The sequence below is a fragment of the Labeo rohita genome, chromosome 9, assembly GCF_022985175.1.
Source record: "Labeo rohita strain BAU-BD-2019 chromosome 9, IGBB_LRoh.1.0, whole genome shotgun sequence".
Taxonomy (NCBI): domain Eukaryota; kingdom Metazoa; phylum Chordata; class Actinopteri; order Cypriniformes; family Cyprinidae; genus Labeo; species Labeo rohita.
The window spans coordinates 10,529,981-10,551,450 of NC_066877.1; the positions used below are offsets into that span (position 1 = coordinate 10,529,981).

The 21,470-nt window shown below is 34.1% G+C and overlaps 1 protein-coding gene across 1 annotated transcript in view; it reads left to right on the plus strand.

Annotated features, from left to right (window-relative positions):
* Window positions 1-21,470, plus strand: part of pard3bb (par-3 family cell polarity regulator beta b) — a 386,633-nt gene that overhangs the window by 93,964 nt on the left and 271,199 nt on the right. Inside the window, 2 exon segments of the mRNA XM_051118598.1 lie at window positions 4,110-4,189; window positions 20,932-21,008. Of these exon segments, the coding sequence (XP_050974555.1) occupies window positions 4,110-4,189; window positions 20,932-21,008 (157 nt within the window).

The window sequence follows — 21,470 nt, forward strand, 5'->3', positions numbered from 1 at the left end:
TTTATAGTGGTTACTGTAAATAGTTGTTCTCATTCTGTTGTATTGTCAGTCTTATTGTGACTCATTTGTTCAGGGTGTCAGTGCTCTGTATTGAAGAGCTTTGATTAGACTGGGCTTACAGCAGAGATCCACACACTGTCTGACAGAGACGAGCCCCACAGGAAGGCCCTTTCGACCGCCGGTGGAGATCCTTACAGTTCTGTCTCCGTCTGTGTTGTTTTTTCTCTCCTCTCTTGCTCTTACTGTCTGCTTTTTTCTGTGTGATGATGAGAAAAACTCAGGATGACGGTTTCATAAATCCATAGCCGTGGTTCAGTTCCTGTTCACTGTCTTTTTGGGTGATTTCCATCTGAATTTAATTCCTGCTTGAGGAAGAACTTTATTCTTATTACGGGGGATGAAAAGAAAGGAAATAATCTTATAATACAGGAAGTCATATAGGAGCAAAAGAGTATAGAGCAGGGGTTCATACCAAGAGTCTGCTGGTGGGTGTTGTAATTACACCATCCAATAGTTCAAACAATATATTTCTGCTTTGACAGTCCTTCTGAAATAATTTATATTGTATTAGAATTTATATTATGTTATCATTATTGTCAGTGACTATATTCACAGTATAGCACAGCCTGTTGACAAGCTAATGTTTAATATTAAGATTCTTAATATATTTGTGGAAACAGTGATCTTTTTTTTCAGGATTCTTTAATGAATAGGAGGAGCAGCATTTATTTCATATAAATGTATTTACTGCCACTTTTAATCAGTTTATTGCATCCTTACTGAATGAAAACAGTAATTTATAAATATTAAAAATAAGATAAAATAAAATCCTATACTGCTGGACTGCCGTTTTCTATTATTATTGCTAATGGATAATATTGCCTGGTTTGTTATTTTTATAATTTCATTTTTTTTTTTTTTTTTTTTTTGGAAAAGAGGCAAAAAAGTATATAAATACTGGCTATTGTATCAGTCAATGTTTCTTTGTTCCTAATATAGATCATTGCATAGATCATGTTATCAGAGCACAGTCCAGCAGTTAACACAGTGTCCTGTCTTTCAGTTTATGCGGTCCTTTATTAAACTTGTTTATCTGTATTCATGCCCATGAGCTGTTATATTAGGACCCTTCTACTGGATTATGAAGTCATGCTCCTCTGTTGGGCTGGTTGTTAGATGTAATTGACTGAATGGAGAGGAGCAGCACACGGGCTGTCTCTCTGAACAGCTGGAGGTCTTCAAGAGAACTGTGTCTCCTTATAGTCGCATTGAAACCAAGACCGAGGGGCAGCCTTGGGGGCTTTCATCCCACTAGATCCTGTGCTTTAGTAGGCAGCAGAGAGTGAGTGAGAGTTTGTGTGAATGTACAGGTTTGAATGAAGAGGGTGGACACACTGCTGACCCCCTGCTGTACCACAGAAAGTGCTTTTTCCTTATTCGTGCTTCCTTATATTATATTATATTATATTATATTATATTATATTATATTATATTATAGATGCATACTTGTAATGGTGCTTAAAACATAACAATTTGGGATAAACATGTTGCCTGTTTTTTTATATGGAATAAAACACAATAAATTTATATTGGCAGTCATATTGGTTATAACAATTATAACATACTCTAATTACTGGCTGTTGTATTAGTTGTGTGTGCATATATGTATATGTGTATATATATACACAACTAATACATACATATATTTCATATAATACATACAATATATATATTTCATCAGCCCTTTACAGCTAATTCAAAAAGACTGTCAAAGCAGAAATTCGAATTCGTTGGCATAATTACAAGATTAATTATTTATTAATATTTAATTTTCACAGTATAAATTTATATGTAAAATATATAGCACCATTCATAGTTTAGGACAAAAAGATTATCACACTTGAGAAAAAAAGGTTGTGCATTTGGGAATGCATGTCATCCAGAAAGTTTGAAAGCACCTTACCTGGCAACCACTCAGAGCACCTTAGCCACCATGCAGCAACAAAAACTGAATATATAATGCAAATGTTGGATATTTTTATCTCAAATATGCGGTTGTAATATCACCGGTGAGTCATCTGGGGTCTTGTGTGCAGAGAGCTGTTGCCCACATGCACGGTTAAAGGCATTTTAAACTATTGATGGGAGGCAACAGGTCTGAAAATGTATGCGGCGCGCTTGAGGGAGGCAGCAGACTGGAATTTACAAAGCGTCATGTCAGAGCCTCTGACACCCAGACAGCCGCTGTTTGCTGTGCAGAAAAAGAACAAAATATTCCCTTAAACCTTCTTGAAATGCTGTCAGTTTTTTTTTTCCCTTCCCTCACTCTTGCAGGGTGCTTGACGTGCCCCTACTCCACTGAAGTGTGAATAAGTGAGATGTAAACTGTGTTTAACTCAGGGTTCAGAGTCAGCTTCAGCTTCTGAGCCGGAGGAATGTAACTGATAAGACAACAAACGCTCATGTCCAGTCATGAAATGCTAAACACTGAGCTTAAGAGGAGACAATTATCAACAACGTCACAACACATTTGACATCCATAATGTGATGTGTTGCAGGGAGACAGAATATATTAAGTGAGGAATGTTTCATTTCAACTAAACAGCCACTGAAGCCTTGTAGACTCCAAACGTACAAGAACTAGGCCCGGTTTCACAGACAGGGCTTAGACTAAGCCAGGATTAGCCCAAAGTTCAATTAGGACATTTTTAGGATTTTTTATAAACATGCTTAGAAAAAAACATTACTGGTGTGCATCTTGAGACAAAACAGAGGCACTGATATATTTTTACATCAGTCAGTGCAAGTTTCTTTCAGTTGAAACAGCTCAAGTCTTACGCTTTAGTCTAGGACTAGGTTTAAGCCTTGAATGTGTAACCGGGAGCTAATTAATTAATCTAAATAATAATAATAATGTCTTTCACAATGTTTTTTCTTTATGGTTTTCTTTGTGAACACCAGGACGAATATTTAACTAGCTGAAATTATATACACTGCCATTCAAAACTTTGGCTGTGTTGATTTAATCAATATTACAATAAAAAAGTAATATTTTGAAATAATAATTTTACAATATAGAAAAATAATAATTGTTTATTTTAAATTAGTTTTTGTTATTTAAGAAAAAAATTAAATAGATAGGTAGGTAGATGGATGGATGGATGGATATAGATATAGAGATATAAATAGATATAAAAGTAAATATATGTAATATTTTTAAAAGGCTGCATTGAGTAATCAGTAATACAATAAAAAGGCAGTATTGTGAAAACTTTTTCCTGTAATTAACAAAAAAGGATATATATATATACATATATTTAAGTAAGGCTGCATTGTATTCTATTTAATCCATAATACAGTAAAAAGTAATATTATGAAGTAATTTTACAATTTAGAATAACTGTTTATTTTAAATTGCTTATTTTTTTTAATTTAAGAATTTTTTAAGATTAACAGTTTATTTGAAATCGTTGAAATTTTATTTAACAAAAAAATGGATCTTTATTTTTCAAATTGTTTAATTTTTTTTCAGTAATGCAATAATGCAATAAAGAAGTAATATAAAATAAGTTTGTTTAAATTGATGAAATTTTATGCAATTAAAAAAGAGAAAAATATAGGATTTTTAAAAATGTTTGTAAAAGGCTGCGTTGATTTAATTAATAATACAATAAAAATAATATTGACATAATTTTACAATTTAAAAGTAACTGTTATTTTCAGCTGCAGTTACCTCAATGTCACGTTTCTTCAAAAATCATTCTATTAAAGCAGTTATTAATATTATCAGTGTTTTTGTGGAAACTGTGATTTAATTTTTTGATTAAAAGAAAGTTCAAAAGACCAGTATTTATTTTCAACAGATCTTTTGTAAACATAATAGACGTCTTTACTTGCATTTAAAGACATTTAATGTATTTTTTCCTGAATAAAATTAGTAAAAGTAGTAAAAAAAAAAAAAATCTTACCCAAATTATGAACAACACATTTACATGTATTTCAAAAGTGTGAATGTATAATGTAATAAAAAATAAACTATACTCTTCCATAGTAGTATATATTTTAATAGTATTGTATATAATATTTTATTTTGTGCAATTGTGTTTCAGGTACCCCTCTGCTGGTACGGAGCAGTAGCGATTCTGCTCTTGGACCTCCTCAGATGGAAGATGTGAATGGCAGAGCCATGGTAAAACCACACAGACACACTCACGGTCTCATATCTCAAAGCTCTTTCAGAGTCCTGACCTCATATAAACGCATAGTAATATAGCAGACAAAACTATTATTATACATCACTATTATGTGTAATGTTCAATCGATGTACAGTACAGCTGCTATGAATACTTCAAACTTTCCTGACCCTGCTGAAAATGTCTAGCACAGCTAAACATGACATACAGGTGGTGCCCAGCTCATATAGCAGCTAAAAGCACCACATTGCTTCCTATTGATCTTCTAAGATATGTTTCCATCGTGACTACATTAATCAAACTGATCTACATGCAACACCCAACTGGAACAAGCTGGGGGGTTTTTTCAGCATTGTATTGACTATTAATGTCTTTCTCAGTGAGATTTTTCCAAATGTATTGGTGCACGTTAAACCTGGATAATGTTGAGTTAGAGTGTAATTTTTATGTTTTCCAAGCCACAACTGGTGTTTAGTGCTGTTTCCAGACACACATCACCTTTAAAATAATATTTGGCTGAAAACACACTTAAACCAAAGGGTTCTCAGTGTATTGTAGCTTATTCTTAATGAGAGCGGTTTTCTTTTTTGTGGTTATTTTGCAGAAGGTCTTTGTCTCAAGGTTTCCATTAAGGCTTCCACACTGAAACCAGCAGCGAGACATTGATTCACTATTTTGTCTTCTTTCATAAGCGTCCCTTTTCTTTTGTTGCGTTTTCATTCATTTGCTCATTTTTTCCCCCCTTCTCCTTCAATAAAATGCTCATCTAGAATAGCCCCAATGTTCTGATGAAACGGCATATGAGCAGAGCTGTATCGCTACAGTGTGTTGAATGCATTTACGGAGCTTTGTGGAGTTAGTGAAGTATGGCCATTTGTTTCTCTCTTTCGTGCTCTCTCTCCCCCCTGGTCTGCTTAATGGACTGTCTCGCTCTCCCCCCGCCTGCTTAATGGACTGGCTCAGAATAGATGGAGTTTTTTATGATTACCACTCTGCTCATTCAGAGCCTTTTATTGGAGCGTCGTGGATGGCTTTAATGCACTTCACCTCTCTTTCTTTCTCTTCTCTCTGTCTGTCCTCATTCTCGCTCTGAATTTCATTTTTTGTGTCTTTTTATTTTGTTTCTTTTTGCTTTACTCGGTTCCCTCTTCTCCTGCTCTGTACCTCACCACAGGTTTACAACCAGTTGTATGTGGGTTTTGTGTGTGTGTTTGTGAATAGAAAGTCCTGCTGTTTGGCTTTGCTCTATATTTGCTTTGTCTTCTAGTGCTCTTTTGTCAGATTTAAGGCCTGCTCGCACCATGTAATGGAACAAAGTGTCACAAAACACAGACAATTTTTTGGAGAAAATGCTTTTTTTCACACTGAGGCTATGAGTGTGATAAAATCCTGGGTAGTATTATTTATATAATTCAGTTATATACCATTTCTGACCTTTTTTATTTACTGTACATTTTTATTTTTACTTTTTAGTCATTTTATGTCTTTTTTTTTTTAATATTACTATTAAAAATGGGTTTAGTTTATATTTCCATATAGGAATTACTTAACATTTTAGTTAATGTTAATGTTTATTTATTGTTAACTTAACATTAATGCAACTTGACATTTTAGTTAATGGCTAAGACAACCTAATTTTAGGTTTATTTAGATATAAGTAGGTAACACTTACAATAGAGTATTGTGTTATGTATTGAACTGTATTTGTATTGAATATTATTATTAGTCGTGATTAGAATTGGTACATTTTAATTTAGTGACCAACCACAGTTATTTTTTTTAAAGATTATACCTTATAAGATTATATATTATATATTATATTTTTGGATGGGAATAAAATAAAATGAAATAAAAGGAATTAAGAAAAGAAAATGAAATGAAATAAAATAAAATAAAATAAAAACACTTTATATGTATTGTATTGTATTATGTATTGAACTGTATTTGTATTGAATATTATTATTATTCATAATTAGAATTGGTAAATTTTAATTTAGTGACCGACCACAGTTTATTTATTTATTTATTTATTTAATTTTATAATAAAATAAAACAAAATAATAGGTAACACTTTACAGTAAGGTATGGTATTATGTATTGAACTGTATTTGTATTCAATATTATTATTAATCCTAATTAGAATTGTTAAATTTGACTAACCACAGATTTTTATTATTATTATTATTATTATTATTATTATTATTATTATTAATTAATTTATTTTTTTTTTAAAGATCATACCAGCCCAGAATAAATTAAAATAAATAATAGGTAACACTTTACAGTAAGGTATTGTATTAAGTATTGAACTGCATTTGTATTCAATATTATTATTAATACCAACCACAGATGTTTATTATTATTAATTATTTATTTATTTATTTAGAAGAATTTACCAGCCTGGAATAAAATAAAATAAAATAAAATAAAATAAAATAAAATAAAATAAAATAAAATAAAATAAAATAAAATAAAATAAAATAAAATAAAATAAAATAAAATAAAATAAAATAAAATAAAATAAAATAAAATAAATATAGGTAACACTTTACAATAAGGTTTTTTAGTTAACAGCAAAGATTAATAAATAGTGTGATTAGACGTATTGTTCGTTTATGTTAGTTAATACATTAACTAATGTTAACAAGTGTCACCTTATTGTAAAGTGTTAACATAAAATAAAATGTTTTGGAGGAGTGAAATGTGACAGTAAATACATTTTTAATGTTACTATGTGTATATATATATATATATATATATATATATATATATATATATATTTGTATTGAATATCATTATTAATTACTATTTTTGTATTGTATATCTTAATTAGAATTGTTTAATTTTTAATGTTTTTAGTAATATTTTTTGTACTTATATAAACATAATTGTACATTTTTATACCATCTTATTTTTGTTTGTTTTGTTTGGCTCAAATCTTAAATGCTGAAGTATTTAATCTGATAGATTAGGTACTTCTGTGTAACTTGCCATAAAGCCAACATGATAGCGTTCTGTTCTTTGAGGGTTATACTGGAGATGTAGTTTAGTTTAAATCTTTTAATTTAAAAGTCCTACAGTAAATCTTATTTGTCTAGAGTGAAGAAAGACACATCAGTGCCAAAGGTTACTTCATAATCAAAACATTTTTGCAGTCTGTTTGAACAAGCGTAACTTCTTTAACATCATGCCAAACTGAACTTTCACACTCTTCAAATAAGCCTTTACTTGTCATAGTGTCTGAGTGACTGATACAAGTGGCCGACAGCACGCTGGAAATTAATTAGTGTTTTCTCCGTTACTCTGAGTGCTTTTGGATCCTGCGTTTGATTTATTGAGGGTTCTTGTGTTCTCCATGCCTATTATGCGCTGAGATCAGAGCAGAGGCATTCCTTCGGTATCAGGTGGCATGGAGGGGCATTCGGATAATTTATGTGTCTGATGAGAAATGCTTCTTTTGTCCGCACACCCTCAGACGGACAGGAAACCTGCGGCACGACACCCACTTCAACACAACCTGACAGATAAAGCCTCAGTACCAAGATGGATGAGGTTATCCCTTTCCTCCGGGGTCTTACACCCCCAGCTGTCCCTGAGGGGTTGAGGGAACTCCCTCTCTTTCCGGGTGACAGGAATGTGAAGCGGACAGCGGAACCTCAAGAGTATAATGTGCTCACGCTCACACACCTTTATCAGTGTTCCGGAACGCTCCACAAACATTCCCAAACAGAGACTCTTCCTCCTCGTGCAACCCGACTCCTGCGCTTCGGCCGCGGTCTCTGTCCGCAAGACCTTTGCCGTCTTCCCTTTGTTGGTTTGGCCTTCTTCCTTAGATATTCATTACACATTAAAGCATTTTTCTTGGGTGCACTCACACCTGCGGCCGTCCCTGTTTCCTCTTCTCTCATGCTGCTCCATGCTTCCTTCATCGCCTGTTATCATTTAGCAGGCGGCTGGCTGACTTCTGTTTTCATTGTATTTAAGGAGCTTTATTTCCTGCAGGGCTTACAGCACCTGTGCCACATCAGAGATGGAGGTTCTCTGCTCTCTTTCTGTCAAACAAACACACAAACTTGCAGACGTATCTCTTTCTCAGATACACACTCCTAGATAATAGGTTGTGCAGTGGAATATGGAAAAAGTATTTGGGCCAGATGGTGTGTTGCTGCCTTTACTTTTTCGCCTTGTTTGCACTTGTTCTGATGTGGGAGAGAATAGTCTGTTTACTAATAACATAAAGGTCCACATTGCAGCCAAAATCTGCCTACTTAGACAGGAAGAGACTGTCTGACATGACGAGTGACCAACCACAGTTCTTTTTTTTTTTTTTTTTTTGGTACCTGGATGGGGAAAAAATAAAATAAAACAGGAAGAGATCGTCTGACATGTCAAGTGACGTGGATGGGGATTAAATTAAATTAAATTAAATTAAATTAAATTAAAACACATTAAAATACACTACATTACATAAATAAAGTAAACGACCAACTGCTTTTTTTTTTCTTTTTTTTTTTTTTTTTTTTTTTTAAGATCATGGCAGCCTGAATGGGGATTAAAAATAATAAATAAATAAATAAATAAACAAACAAACAAATAAACAAATAAATGAATAAATGAATAAATGAAATGAATAAATGAAATGAAATGAAATGAAATGAAATGAAATGAAATAAATGATTTTTGGAAAATCATGGGACAAGATTATCTGTCATGACCAACTGCTTTTTTTTTCCTTTTCCTTTTCCTTCTTTCCTTTTTTTTTTTTTTATTTATTTATTTTTTTATAAAGATCATGACAGCCTGGATGGGAATCGAATCGAATCAAATCAAATCAAATCGAATCAAATCAAATCAAATCAAATCAAATCAAATCAAATCAAATCAAATCAAATCAAATAAAATCAAATCAAATCAAATCAAATCAAATCAAATCAAATCAAATCAAATCAAATCAAATCAAATCAAATATTTCTGGACAATCACTGGGCAAGATTATCTGACATGACCAACCCCAGTTTTATTTGTTTTGTTTTGTTTTGTTTTGTTTTTGTTTTGTTTAAAGATTATGGCAGCCTGGATGAAATGAAGTAAAATAAAAAATAAAATTTTTATGTTACAAAATGATTTTCAAAGGAACATGTGACAAAAACTAGAGTAATGGGTACTAAAAAACGCAGTGTTGGCATGACAGGAATAAATTAGATCATAAATGCATTCTTATTTAAATTGTTTGGGAAAATTTGCTTCACTTCTGAGAGCTCATGTCTCATATTGTTGTTCAGGCTAGTAGAGCAATTTTCGACCAGTTTAATAACTTGAAAGCATAATCTTGTAAGAAAAGGCCACTTGAATCCAACATAGAGGATAGTCTTGCTGTGTTTACTTGCTCTTAAGTAAAGACTCAGACAGAACACTGAATATCTTAAAAAGATTTAATGCTCTTCACAAACTTTGGCAGATAAGTTAAACAAACAAATAATTCACTTTGGAACTGGCCATTTCAGTCTGCTCTTATGGTCATCTGAGGCTTTTTAAAGAGTATTCATTCCTTCCTGCACTTGTAGCATATGAAACACAAACCATCCAGATTAATTTCGCACATTATTATCTGAATCTACTTCACAAATCATTCTTTTCAATTTGAAATCAGAACTCTAGAGGATGGAGGCAGCAGATAGTGTTTGTAACCTTGGAAACTGTCACTTGTGGATACATTTCTACAGGTATTAGTCATGAGAGACTTGAGAGATTCTTCAGGGATGTATTTGTCCTATGTGTCCTAGTCTATTTTTATGCCCTCTGAACGTCCCATAAGTCCCATAAGAACCAATTAGTTATGTGGATTTGTTTTTATCTTTGCTGGTTGTTATGTTGGCGGTCCGAGTGTGAGCCCGGGGAGCTCACCCGGCAGTCCCACTGGCCAGCATGGTGTTTTCAAGAGGGTCAGCTGGCAGCACACCCCTCTCATCTGGGATCAGTGTTCACTTGGTGTTCATACAGACTAGTGTCCAGTGGCAATGACCACACTTTTTAGCTTAGGTAACATAATCATTTATAACCTTACAGACCTTAAATAATAAAATGTTTTTTGTTTGTTTTGTGTTTTTTGTTGTGTTGTTTTGTGTTTGGTGTCTTGCTTTTTATTTTTTTTGTGTGCATGTTTTTTTTTTTTGTTTTGTTTTGTTTTGTTTTGTTTTGGTTTGGTTTGGTTTTGTGTGTTTTGTTTTAAGTGTTTTTGTTGTGCTATGTTTTGTGTTTTGTTTAGTTTTGTGTTTTTTGTTTGTTTGTGTTGTTGATTTGTTTTGGTTTTTGTTGTTTTTGTTTTATGTTTTGTTTTTAGTGTTTCTTTTTGTTGTTGTGCTGTTTTTTATTTTGTTGTGTGTTATGTTATTTTTTTTTTTGTTGTGTTGTGTTTTGTTTAGTTCTGTTTTTTTATTTGTTTATTTTGTTTTGTTTTGGTTTTATGTCTTTTCTTTTTTGTGTTTAGTATTTTTTTTGTTGTGTTATTTTGCATTTGGTGTTTATTTATTTATTTTTTTTGTTGTGGTTTTGTGTTTAGTTTTGTTTGTGTTGTGTTGCTTTGTTTAGCTTTTTGTTGTTTTGTGTTTTTTCCTTATTTTTTCTTTTTGTGTGTTTTGTTTTTTTGTGTGTTTTTGTTTTAAGTTTTGTTTAGTGTTTTCGGTTGTGCTATATTGTTTTGCGTTTGGTGTTTATTTTGTGTTTTTTGTGTTGTATTTTGGTTTCGTGTTTAGTTTAGTTTTGTTTTATGTTGTGCTGCTTTGTTTTGTTTTTTTGTTGTTTTTGTGTTTTTGTTTTGTTTAGTGTTTTTTGCTGTGTTGTGGTGTTTTGCGTTTGGTGTTTTTTTTTTTTTTTTTTTGGTTTAGTTTTGTTTTTGTTTGTGTTGTGATGCTTTGTTTGATGTTTTGTTTTTTGTTGTTGTGGTTTGGTTTTGTTTAGTTTTTGTTATTTGTGTTTTGTTTAGAGGTTTTTGTTTTGTGTTTGTTGTTTTTATTTTGTTTTGTATTTTTTTTTTTTTTTGTGGTTTAGTTTAGTTTTGTGGGGTTTTTTGTGTTGTGTTGCTTTGTTTGATGTTTAGTTTTTTTTTGGTGTTTTTTTTTGTTTTGGTTTGATTTTTTTTTTTTTTTTTTGTCTTTTTTATTTTGTTTAGTGTTATTTTGTTGTGGTGTTTTGTGTTTTTTTTTTTTTTGTTTGTTTGTTTTTGTGTTTGTTTTTTGATTTGTCGTTTTGTTTTATATGGAGGATGTTAAGCTCAAAAAAATACTCTAAATTTATAAGCATTTTTTGTTTGCTTGTTTTGTTTTTTGATGCATGAGATGGTAAATATTGTCAATCTTATAGAAGATTTTATAGAAGATTTTTTTAAATTGAAAAAATACCAAACAATCTCACTTTACTGTATAATAACTGTTTTTACACACCTGTATCCAGCAGGATTTGTAGCACAGGTTCAGCTCTTATAGCACACTCTAAAATATCAGTAATGCTTAGTGGCTGGCATAGTCAAACTCCTCACATCTCGACTCTGTTTTCACTGTGTTAAACTTACATGAAGAAATATGGCAGTATTAGTTTCACGTTAATCTCAACCATGAAATTTAATGTGTGATGTCACTGCAATGGTAGTTAAGGACCGCAGGTGACATAATGACCTCAGCTCACGCAGAAAGACAAAATGTGTAATGCTTAACACATAAATGTTAATAAAAACACATAAATCAGTGTAGGAGTAGAATGTGTGACTAATACCTTCCATTTATATGTTATGAGTAATTTTTAACAGTAACATGTATAGTGATTTTTGCTGAGAGTTTAATGAAAACATTTTATATATTAGAATGTCTTGCAGTAATGCATATTTTAAATAGTTTACCAATGAAAGGTGCTATTTTTTTCTGTTTATATAAATCTTGATGATTGTAAAATAAAAAAAAAAAGAATGCAAATGAATGAGTCATTAATTCTAAGCCACATTTGAAATTAAAAGAAAGAATTAAAAATATCAAATAACTGACCTGTGAGTTCTATATAGAAGTTGTGACCTGACAATCTTCTACGGTTTGTGATTTCTTTTGACGCATTACAAATCTCATAGGGTATAAACCCGTCATACTGCTCAGTCCTAAGTCAGTGGTTTTGTGCCTGTGTTTTTGCATCCTAGCATCCATCTGCATAAAGATGACTGTTGTTTCCATGTGTTTGCGAGACACCTTGTGACGTCACGGCCTGACTTATGCCTGATTAGTGCCGCCTCACGCTGTCTTAGACTCCTGTCTGTAGTGTGAACTCTCGCACACTCACTGCGCTCTCGCAAGCTTCTTTAAAATGACACTCAAAAGGGATACATGATCTTAAATTAAAACGGCTCTGCTTTTAATCCAACAGCCTCTCATTCACAAACCCCCAATTAACATCAATTTCTCTGTCTCGCTTTCTCCCTCTCTCACTCTCCCTCTCTCTCTTTCAGCCCATTGGGTGTAATTAAACTGGCACTTTTCATTGATGAAGGCTTATGTACAGCTGGAGGAGATATGTGTTTGTGTGTGACAGAAAGAGAGAGAACCTGAACAAAGGAAAGCCAGGCAAAGAAATGTGACAGGAGACCATTACTGGGATTTTCACTCCCTGTTTTTGTCATTTCCAAGTTAAAAAAAAACTATGCCCACGTGTTAAACAGGCAGTCCCTTCCGAATTTAATGCAATCTCCGCCGCTTTCTGTGAGATTTACAGGAGACTAACATTTTCTAGGTCTTCTTAGAAATCATAGAGCTATATTTTACATAACAAATGTTCACAACATGTTAGAACACTGTAAAAAAAAAAATTCAAAAAGTTGTTTCAACTTAATATAATTTGTTACCCTGATGCCTTAAAATTTTTAGTTTAGTCAACTTGAAATGTTAAGTTACTTAATGTTAGTTTAAGTGACAGCTGGAGTATTTTAGTTGACTAAACTAAAAATTTTAAGGCAGTGAGGTAACAAATTATTTTAAGTTGAAACAATACTTTTTATATATACAGTGAATAAGGTGCAATATTAAGTCTAATTTAAATAGGAGGAACTTTTTTTAACAATGTCCTTACTACCTTTCTGTGCCTTGAACGTGTCAGTTGTGTTGTTGACTATGTAGGCTCTCAAATTTCATCAAAAATATCTTAATTTGTGTTCTAAAGATGAACGAAGGTCTTACAGGTTTGGAACGACATGAGGGTGAATAATTAATTGACAGAATTTTCATTTTTGGGTGAACTATCACTTTAATGTATGGCTGTTTAAATCAGCTATTGTCCATCCTAATCGCTATAATCTCAATAAGAAGCGTTAGTTCATTTTTGTATTCAGTTGATAGGGATGTGCATTAATTCAGCCATAGGCTTTTAAGGCATTATTCACAGATCTTCCTCAATAGCAGAAACTAAATGAAACTGTGTTGCATGTCTATTGTATTCAGTCTCATTAGATAAAACCTGTGAATACATTTGAGTTGAGTTGCTATGTTAATAAAAGATAGAGAAGAAGAAATCCTGTCATGGAAAGCAATTCTGTATTTAATTCCATGATATGAACAATAATCTAATGGTTTATAAAAATGACAAATGAAATATTATAAAATATTACTATTTTGCTATTTTCTATTATGCATACTGTTTTAGTGTTATGGAGATACAGACTATTCCTAAGTAAGAGAATAGAAAATCTTGTCATTTATATATATAAAAAAAAGCAATTAGCCTATAAATTAAATTTATTTACTTTTTCATTTATTTTATTTTAGTTAATTATAATGAAATGATCGTGTTTAAGAACTGAATTGTAATTTCAAAGGCATTTTCAGTTATTTTCTGACTGCCACACAATCCCAAAGGGCTGTTGAGTAGGTTTTCGAAGAGCCCTTTCTTTTTCTTTGACCTACCATTTTTCTTCATGGTCTTTCATGCATCTCCACCTCTCTCTTTCTTCTTCTCTACTGAACCTGTCTGCTCCGTGTGTTTCTCCTCCTGGCTGCAGGAACACGCGGTGTGTCCGTAATAAGCGAGTGTGCCTGAGAAATGACAGGGTTAGAGCTCACTAATGCACTCAGAGTTGCACCCTTCTATACTGAAAACCACCAGAGAGGGAGGGAGATGGACAGAGAAAGAGAGGGTGCACACTACTCTATACCTGATTGAGGTAATAGGTCTTTGTAATTGTTCAGATTGTCACTTGCCCTTTTCGGCAGAAGTAAGTGGTTGAAAAAGGGAGAGAAACGGCCCTTGGGTTTGCCCTCACCTCCCACTGAGGAGCGCTGGCAGATATTTTAAACTTTTCAGAAAAATACTCTTCCCTCTCCAAAAGACAAAAGAAGTCCTGAACTAACCCATTTGAAAGGATCTTAAAAGCCAAATTGGTGGGTGTCAGTGATCCAGAATTTCCCGCAGACTCTATTTGAGCTTTCACAGGCCATTATTTTAAGTGATTTTGAGATGTAATTAGTTTGGACGCAACAATTCTTTTGGGTAATTATTGCCGTTTTATTCCAGCATTTAGGTGGTCATCTTTAACTAATGGAAGTTTAATCACCACTAAATATCCAGTACATTACCCAGCTTGTATCCCACTGTCTTTTTCATTCAAACTAACTAGTATCTTAAAAAAAAAATAGGGAGAGATCGCTAATCACTTCCAACAAATGCTGTCAGATTTTTTTTTTTCATATTGTTTCTTATACTGATAACATTATGTCTGATATTATACATCTGCACACTGCTGTTTTGTTAAAGTAAAACACGGATTTATAGATATTTAGTAAAATAATTCAGAGGTATATCCAGTCACAGCGAGTCATGTCACAAAAAAAACCCTGACAGAAGTGTTCAGGAGATGTCTTGTATCACACTAAAGGTGTTTATTTTGTGACAGTATTTGACCGACTATACATTATTCTGCTTTTTACACCAGATACTTGCTAAATTAATAAACATGTGGACATGAAATATTGTTAAAATTATTATAGTTGAAACTGTTTTATATTCTCACTTGTTTGTAAAGGGATAGTTCACTCAAAAATGTAAATTCTGTCATTATTTACTCACTGTCATGTCATTGCAAACCTGTATGACTCACTTTCTTCTGTAGAATTGAGGGAAAAAAAAACACTCAGACATTTCTCAGAATGTCTTATGTTCTGCAGAAAAAAGAGTCACAGGTTTGGCGTGACATGAGGGTGAGTAAAATGATGAATTTAACCTTTATTGGCCACTGGCCAGTACCAAAACAGTCTTTAAAGGATTACTCCACCCCAAAATGAAAATTTTGTCATTAATCATTTACTTCCATGTTGTTCCAAACCCGTAACAGTTTCATTCGTCTTCGGAACACAAATTAAGATATTTTTGATGCAGTCTGACAGTTCTCTGTCCCTCCATAGACAGCAATGAAATTAACATGAACAACCTCCTTAAAGCAGCAAGGACATTGGTAAAATAATCCATGTGACATCAGGGGTTCAACCGTAATTTTAGAAGCTACAAGAATACTTTTTGTACGCAAAGAAAACAAAAAATAATGACTTTATACAACAGTTTGTGTCCTCCACGTCACCCTAGTGCCATTTTGGAGAGTATCCCCTGAACACAAACGTTATATGCTGTTCTTTGACGGCCGCAACACACAGATACGTTGTTTTTGCTCAAATCAAAGTGTAAACAAACGTAGAAAACGTATCTGCGTGGTGCAGCTGACACAAAACAGTATACGCCGTTTGCGTTTAGGGGGTGTTCTCCAAAATGGCATTAGAGTGATGTGGAGGACAACAATTGTTGAATAAAGTTGTTATTTTTGTTTTCTTTGCATACAAAAAGTATTCTCGTAGCTTTGTAAAATTACATTTGAACCCCTGATGTCACATGGCTCCTTACTACGTTTTTGGATGTTAATCGTGTTAATTACATTGCTATCTATGGGAGGGTCAGAGAGCTGTCAGAATGCATCAAAAATGTCTTATTTTGTGTTTTAAAGATGAACGACGCTTTTACGGGTTTGGAACAACGTGGGTAAGTGATTAATGACAAAATTTTCATTTTGGGGTGGAGTAACCCTTGTGTTGTGTTGTACATCCCTCATTATCAATTATTTTCAAAACCAAGTCTATTTTTTCATGTCTCCTGTAAGCTTTTCTGGTCTTATGATCTGTCAGATGCATGTTTATTTGTCTGTCTCTGCCATCATTAGAACAGTCGTCCTCTGGGAGGATCTCAGCGACTGCTAATTGCTCTGGGAGTATTTTTTTGTACCTTGAACCCTGTGGGTTTAATAGTCACCAAGAAGTGATACTTTAAATGTATCACTTGTTGGAGCTGTGATGCCTCTCTTCCTGTGGAGGGTGTGTGGAGTTTGTGTGTGTGGCTGATGGTAAATAACACCACTCTTCCTGTGAGGAATTGGTTGTATTTTGTTGACAGAGGTTCTTACCGTCTTTGCCCACTCATGGGTCACCTGCTGTGTCAATCGGAATAGACAAAAACCAGGCAAATCTTTGATCTTTGACTCTTCTTTGTTCAACTGAATAAGGTTTAAATTCTCTGTACCTTGTAAAGGGATTTGTTGTCATTGTTTACTCAACATTACCCTTAATCGTTTTGCCACTGTTGCATTAATTTCCCATATTTGTTTTCTTTCTTACAATAAAAATAATGGTTGTTCCATAGAACACATGCACTATATTCCAAGTATGTTAAAGTCAAACAATAGCTTTATGTGAGAAGCAGGCCAAAATTATTATGCGGCAGCAACGTGGCATTATGATGGAACTTAAAGGAGTAGGGCACTTCCAGATCTAACATTTACAGATAATGTACTCTTGTCATCCAAGATGTTCTTGTCTTTCTTTCTTCAGTTGTATAGAAATAGTTTTTTGAGGAAAACATTTTAGGATTCCTTTCCTTTTTGAATTTCCAAAAGGCAGTTTCAGTGCAGCTTCAAAGGGCTCTAAACAGTCCCAGCTGAGGAAGAAGAGTCTTATCTAGTGAAGCAATCGTTTATTTTCTAAAAAAAAATTACAGTTTATTTACTTTTTAACCTCAAATGGTTGTTTTGTCTAATTCTGTGTGAGCTCTGTTTTTTCCGGTTCAAGACAGTTAGGGTATGTCAAAAAACTCTCATCTCATTTCTCCTCCAACTTCAAAATCAGTTTTACCTTTTTTTTTTTTGTAAAAGGCATTTGACCTTTGCATGTTCATTTTCTAAACACTCGGTCAATACTTCTGCAGCGATTTAGAATGATTTTGAAGTTGGAGAAGAAAATGACATGGAGTTTTTCACCCTACCCTACCTTTTTGAACTGGAGATCGCATAGGTAGTGCAAGATGAGCATTTGTGGTTAAAAAGTATATACATTTGTATTTTTTTTAAAATATTTTTTTCTTGTTTCTCAGCTGGGATCATGTAGAGCTTTTTGAAGCTGCATTGAAACTCCAATTTGGACCTTCAACCCTTTGCTCTTCAACTCCTACAGAGCTGCACTGAATGTAATCATGTAAAGGTGTACATTTGAAACGGTGCTGCTCATAGTCTGATAACCATCGTCAGCTTGAATGAGTAATGGGAGCAGATGTCTTCATTTAGAAAACAGGTGTATGTGATGTTTGCCTTGGTTAAAACGATGATACACACCTATATATAGACTCTCATAACCTTCTCAGCATGTGGCGCATATCCCATCATACCCTCCGGTGTGTTTGCTTCCCCTCTCGGCTCTGTCAAGGCTGTCGCCTTCTCTTTGTTTGGCACTGTTCCATTACTGCCAGCTCCATCCGTGTCATTCATTAGATGAGGGTCAGCGCGAGGAGATCAGGCACTACGAGCAAATAAAACCAGTGACATGCTCATCAGATCATCAGTCAGCCGCTAGATTAATGCTTTTGTTCTTTAATTAGCAACAGCATCAAACCGTGACTCAAACGGCACAAACTAATCATTAAAAATGAGAGGAGAATGAATCACAGGCGCACTCTTTAATTTTTTATTTTTTTGGTGGGCGTTTATGTAGCTTGTGCGTGCCCATTAAAAAGATGTTTTGTGTGTGTGTTAACAAGGGAACAAGCCGTCAGTTGTCACTGTTCGGTTAATTGTTTGCAGTGCCTTGTCTATGAAGGTAGGCGTTCTGGAATAACTGCACATGCTGGTAATGTCAGCTTTCAGGAGGATGATAGGATGAAGAGTTAACGCTTGTAGTCTTTTCTGGGTTGGCACTTGAAGATGCTTTTACCATGCAGTCGTTATTTAGTGCTTTAACCTCCGTTTTCAAACCTAGTGTTTGTTACAAAGGCGTAGACGACTTTTTTGGTACATACTAAGCTCTCTTCATATTTGTGGCTGGTACCTCAGCGTCGATGTTTTGGAGTCTTAAACCTTAATGTAAATGATCTTTATGATTTACCTAAACTCTGCATGGGAAACCCTTATGAATGAGGTTGTCAGTTAAGTTAGTTTGTGTTGTCAACATAAGATAGTTCATAGTTCTGGAAATTGATAAAATATCACAACAAATCCATTTTATTTTAAAAAATGGAACAAAATACTCTCTTAGGTTATAACCGTCATAGCTATATATTGAGATTCCTGGCTGTGCGCAAGAAAATGGAGCATTACTGGACCGGCCATGTGGTATATTAGACATCCCGATCCTTTCTTCTCAAAGCTCCTGACCTCGTTCCTTAAATCACACTTTTGGCTTTTTAAAGGACCGCTTTGAGAGGCAAGGGATTGATTGACAGGTGCTAATGGGGTTAGAGGTTACAGGCAAGTACATTAGGGCTTTCTGCTCATGCTGACCCCTGCCACGCTTTCTGTCAAAGCTGAAGGGCAGCATGATGCATTTCTGCTGCTCGATACGTTTGAGTGACCGGCCCTCCCCACGGACGTCACCCGCCCCACCACCCCAGCCCAAAACTACTATACATTACTACTGTGGTCACTAGACACCTTTCGGTTGATTAAAGCTGCGTTTTCACACAGTTTGTTACAGTTGTTCTAATGACTGTGTCGATGTGCACAAAAATCAGCTAAGCTTGGCACAGCATCCGCTAAATGATGTCTTCGGTACAAACATAGCCATTCAAGTGAAGCCTGACATGCCACATACAATTAATTATTGCATTTCATTGGACATACACACGTTGATATGCCTTGTGCAAGTCATTATCCTGTTACAAACCACATTTACACACATACGTGGTGCATATTTGTAATTACTGTCAAGCATAAGGCGACACACACACACACACACACACTCACTCGTACGCTAGTAAAAGCAGCTACATGACTAATGATCATTCTCAAATCCTGACATAAGATAAATTTGGTGTTTTTCTTGAGAGAAATTCATCAGTTCTGGCACATCCGCTCTAATGGTCTTTTAATGCTCAAATCAGCAGCCATTTCTGTCAGAGGAAATTCCTCCCTTGAGCCTTTGCAACTGGTTGGCAAGTAAAATAATGTCCTATTATGTGACTCTTTTTCATAGGGAGTCATAAAGGAGACTCGTTTTACTAGCATTTGCATTTATTGTCTGTTTATTTTACCATTAAATGTATTTTTTCCTTTATGTTCTTTTTAAGTGTTTTTTAGGGGTGTTCATAAAGTATGCATCCCATCTGTGCTGTTTTAATGTTGGTTTGTGAACATTATTTGAGACATATTTGGTTGTCTAGTTCCTTATCCCACCATAATCATTCTATTTTTTAAAGGAGAATTTCACTCCCAGAAAGAACGTTTCCTGTTCACTTACTCAGCCCCATGGCATCTAAGATGTTCATGTCGTTCTGTCTTCAGTTGAAAAGAAATTAAGGTTTTTGAGGAAAATATTCCAAGATTTTTCTCCATTTAATAGACTTAAGTGGTGACCAGCAGGTTGAAGGTCCAAAATGCTGTTTTAATGCTGCTGCAATGACTCTACACAATCCCAGCCGAGTAAAAAGTGTCTTATCTAGCGAAACAATTGGTCATTTTCTAAGAAAAATACGAATTTATATACTTTTTAACCACAAATGCTCGCCTTGCACTAGTTCGACCTCACGCATTACGTAATCACGCACACATGACGTAGGCGGAAGTACCGACCCAGTGTTTACAAAGCGAATGTGCAAAGAAAGACAAAAAAAAAGGTAAAACAACAATGTCGGACGATTTTTAAGTTGGAGGAGAAAATGAGATGGAGTTTTTTGTCCTATCCTACCTTTTTTAACCAAAGTACACACACGTGACTTTTCCAACGTGATTATGAAATGCGTGAAATCACTGACACGCATCACGGAGCTAGTGCAAGATGAGCATTTGTGGTTAAAATATACTTTTTTTTTTTTTTCTTTACAAAATGACTGATTGATTTGCTTGGTAAGACCCTTTTTCCTCAGCTGGGATCGTGTAGAGCCCTTTGAAGCTGCATTGAAACTGCAATGTGGACCTTCAACCCTTTGTTCACCATTAAAGTCCACTATATAGAGAAAAATCCTGGAATGTTTTCCTCAAAAACCTTCATTTCTTTTAAACTGAAAAAAAAAGAAAGACATTAACACCTTGGATGACATGGGGGGTGAGTAAATTATCAACAAATTAATGTTCTGGAAATTCACTTCTCATTTAAGATTTTTTTTTTTTTTTTTAATCAAAAATAGGCTTTTTTTTCCCCCCCTTTTTCTTGCAGTTTCTCACTGTTTCTGTGCGTTTGTCTTGTTTTTGTAGGGAATGCACGTACAGACTGACATGGACTTTACAGCTGAGGTGACCGGCAACAACAAATCTGGGCCTTTCAGTGTCAAGTAAGAAGAGTGTGTGTGTGTGTGTGTGTGTGTGTCTTGCATTTACACTACCATTCAAAAGTTTATGGTCAGTATTTTTTTTTTTTTTTTTTTCAATAACACCACACATCCGTTTTTAACCTTGGTAATAAGACATGTTTTTTTAGATTGATTTTTGAAGGATCATATATTGTTTAAAGAAGTTCACTTCCAGAACAAAAATGTACAGATAATGTACTCACCTCCTTGTCATCCAAAGATGTTCATGTCTGTCTGTCTTCAGTCGTAAAGAAATTGTTTCTTGAGGAAAACATTTCAGGAATAGTGAACTTCAATGGAGCCCATGAGTTTGAACTTCTAAAATGCAGTTTAAAAATGTATGTGCTTTTAAACTTTGTCTAGCTCTGTGATGTCTGTGTAATCCGGGTCAATAAAGTTAGGGTAGGTCAAAAAACTCCCATCTCATTTTCTCCTCCAACTTCA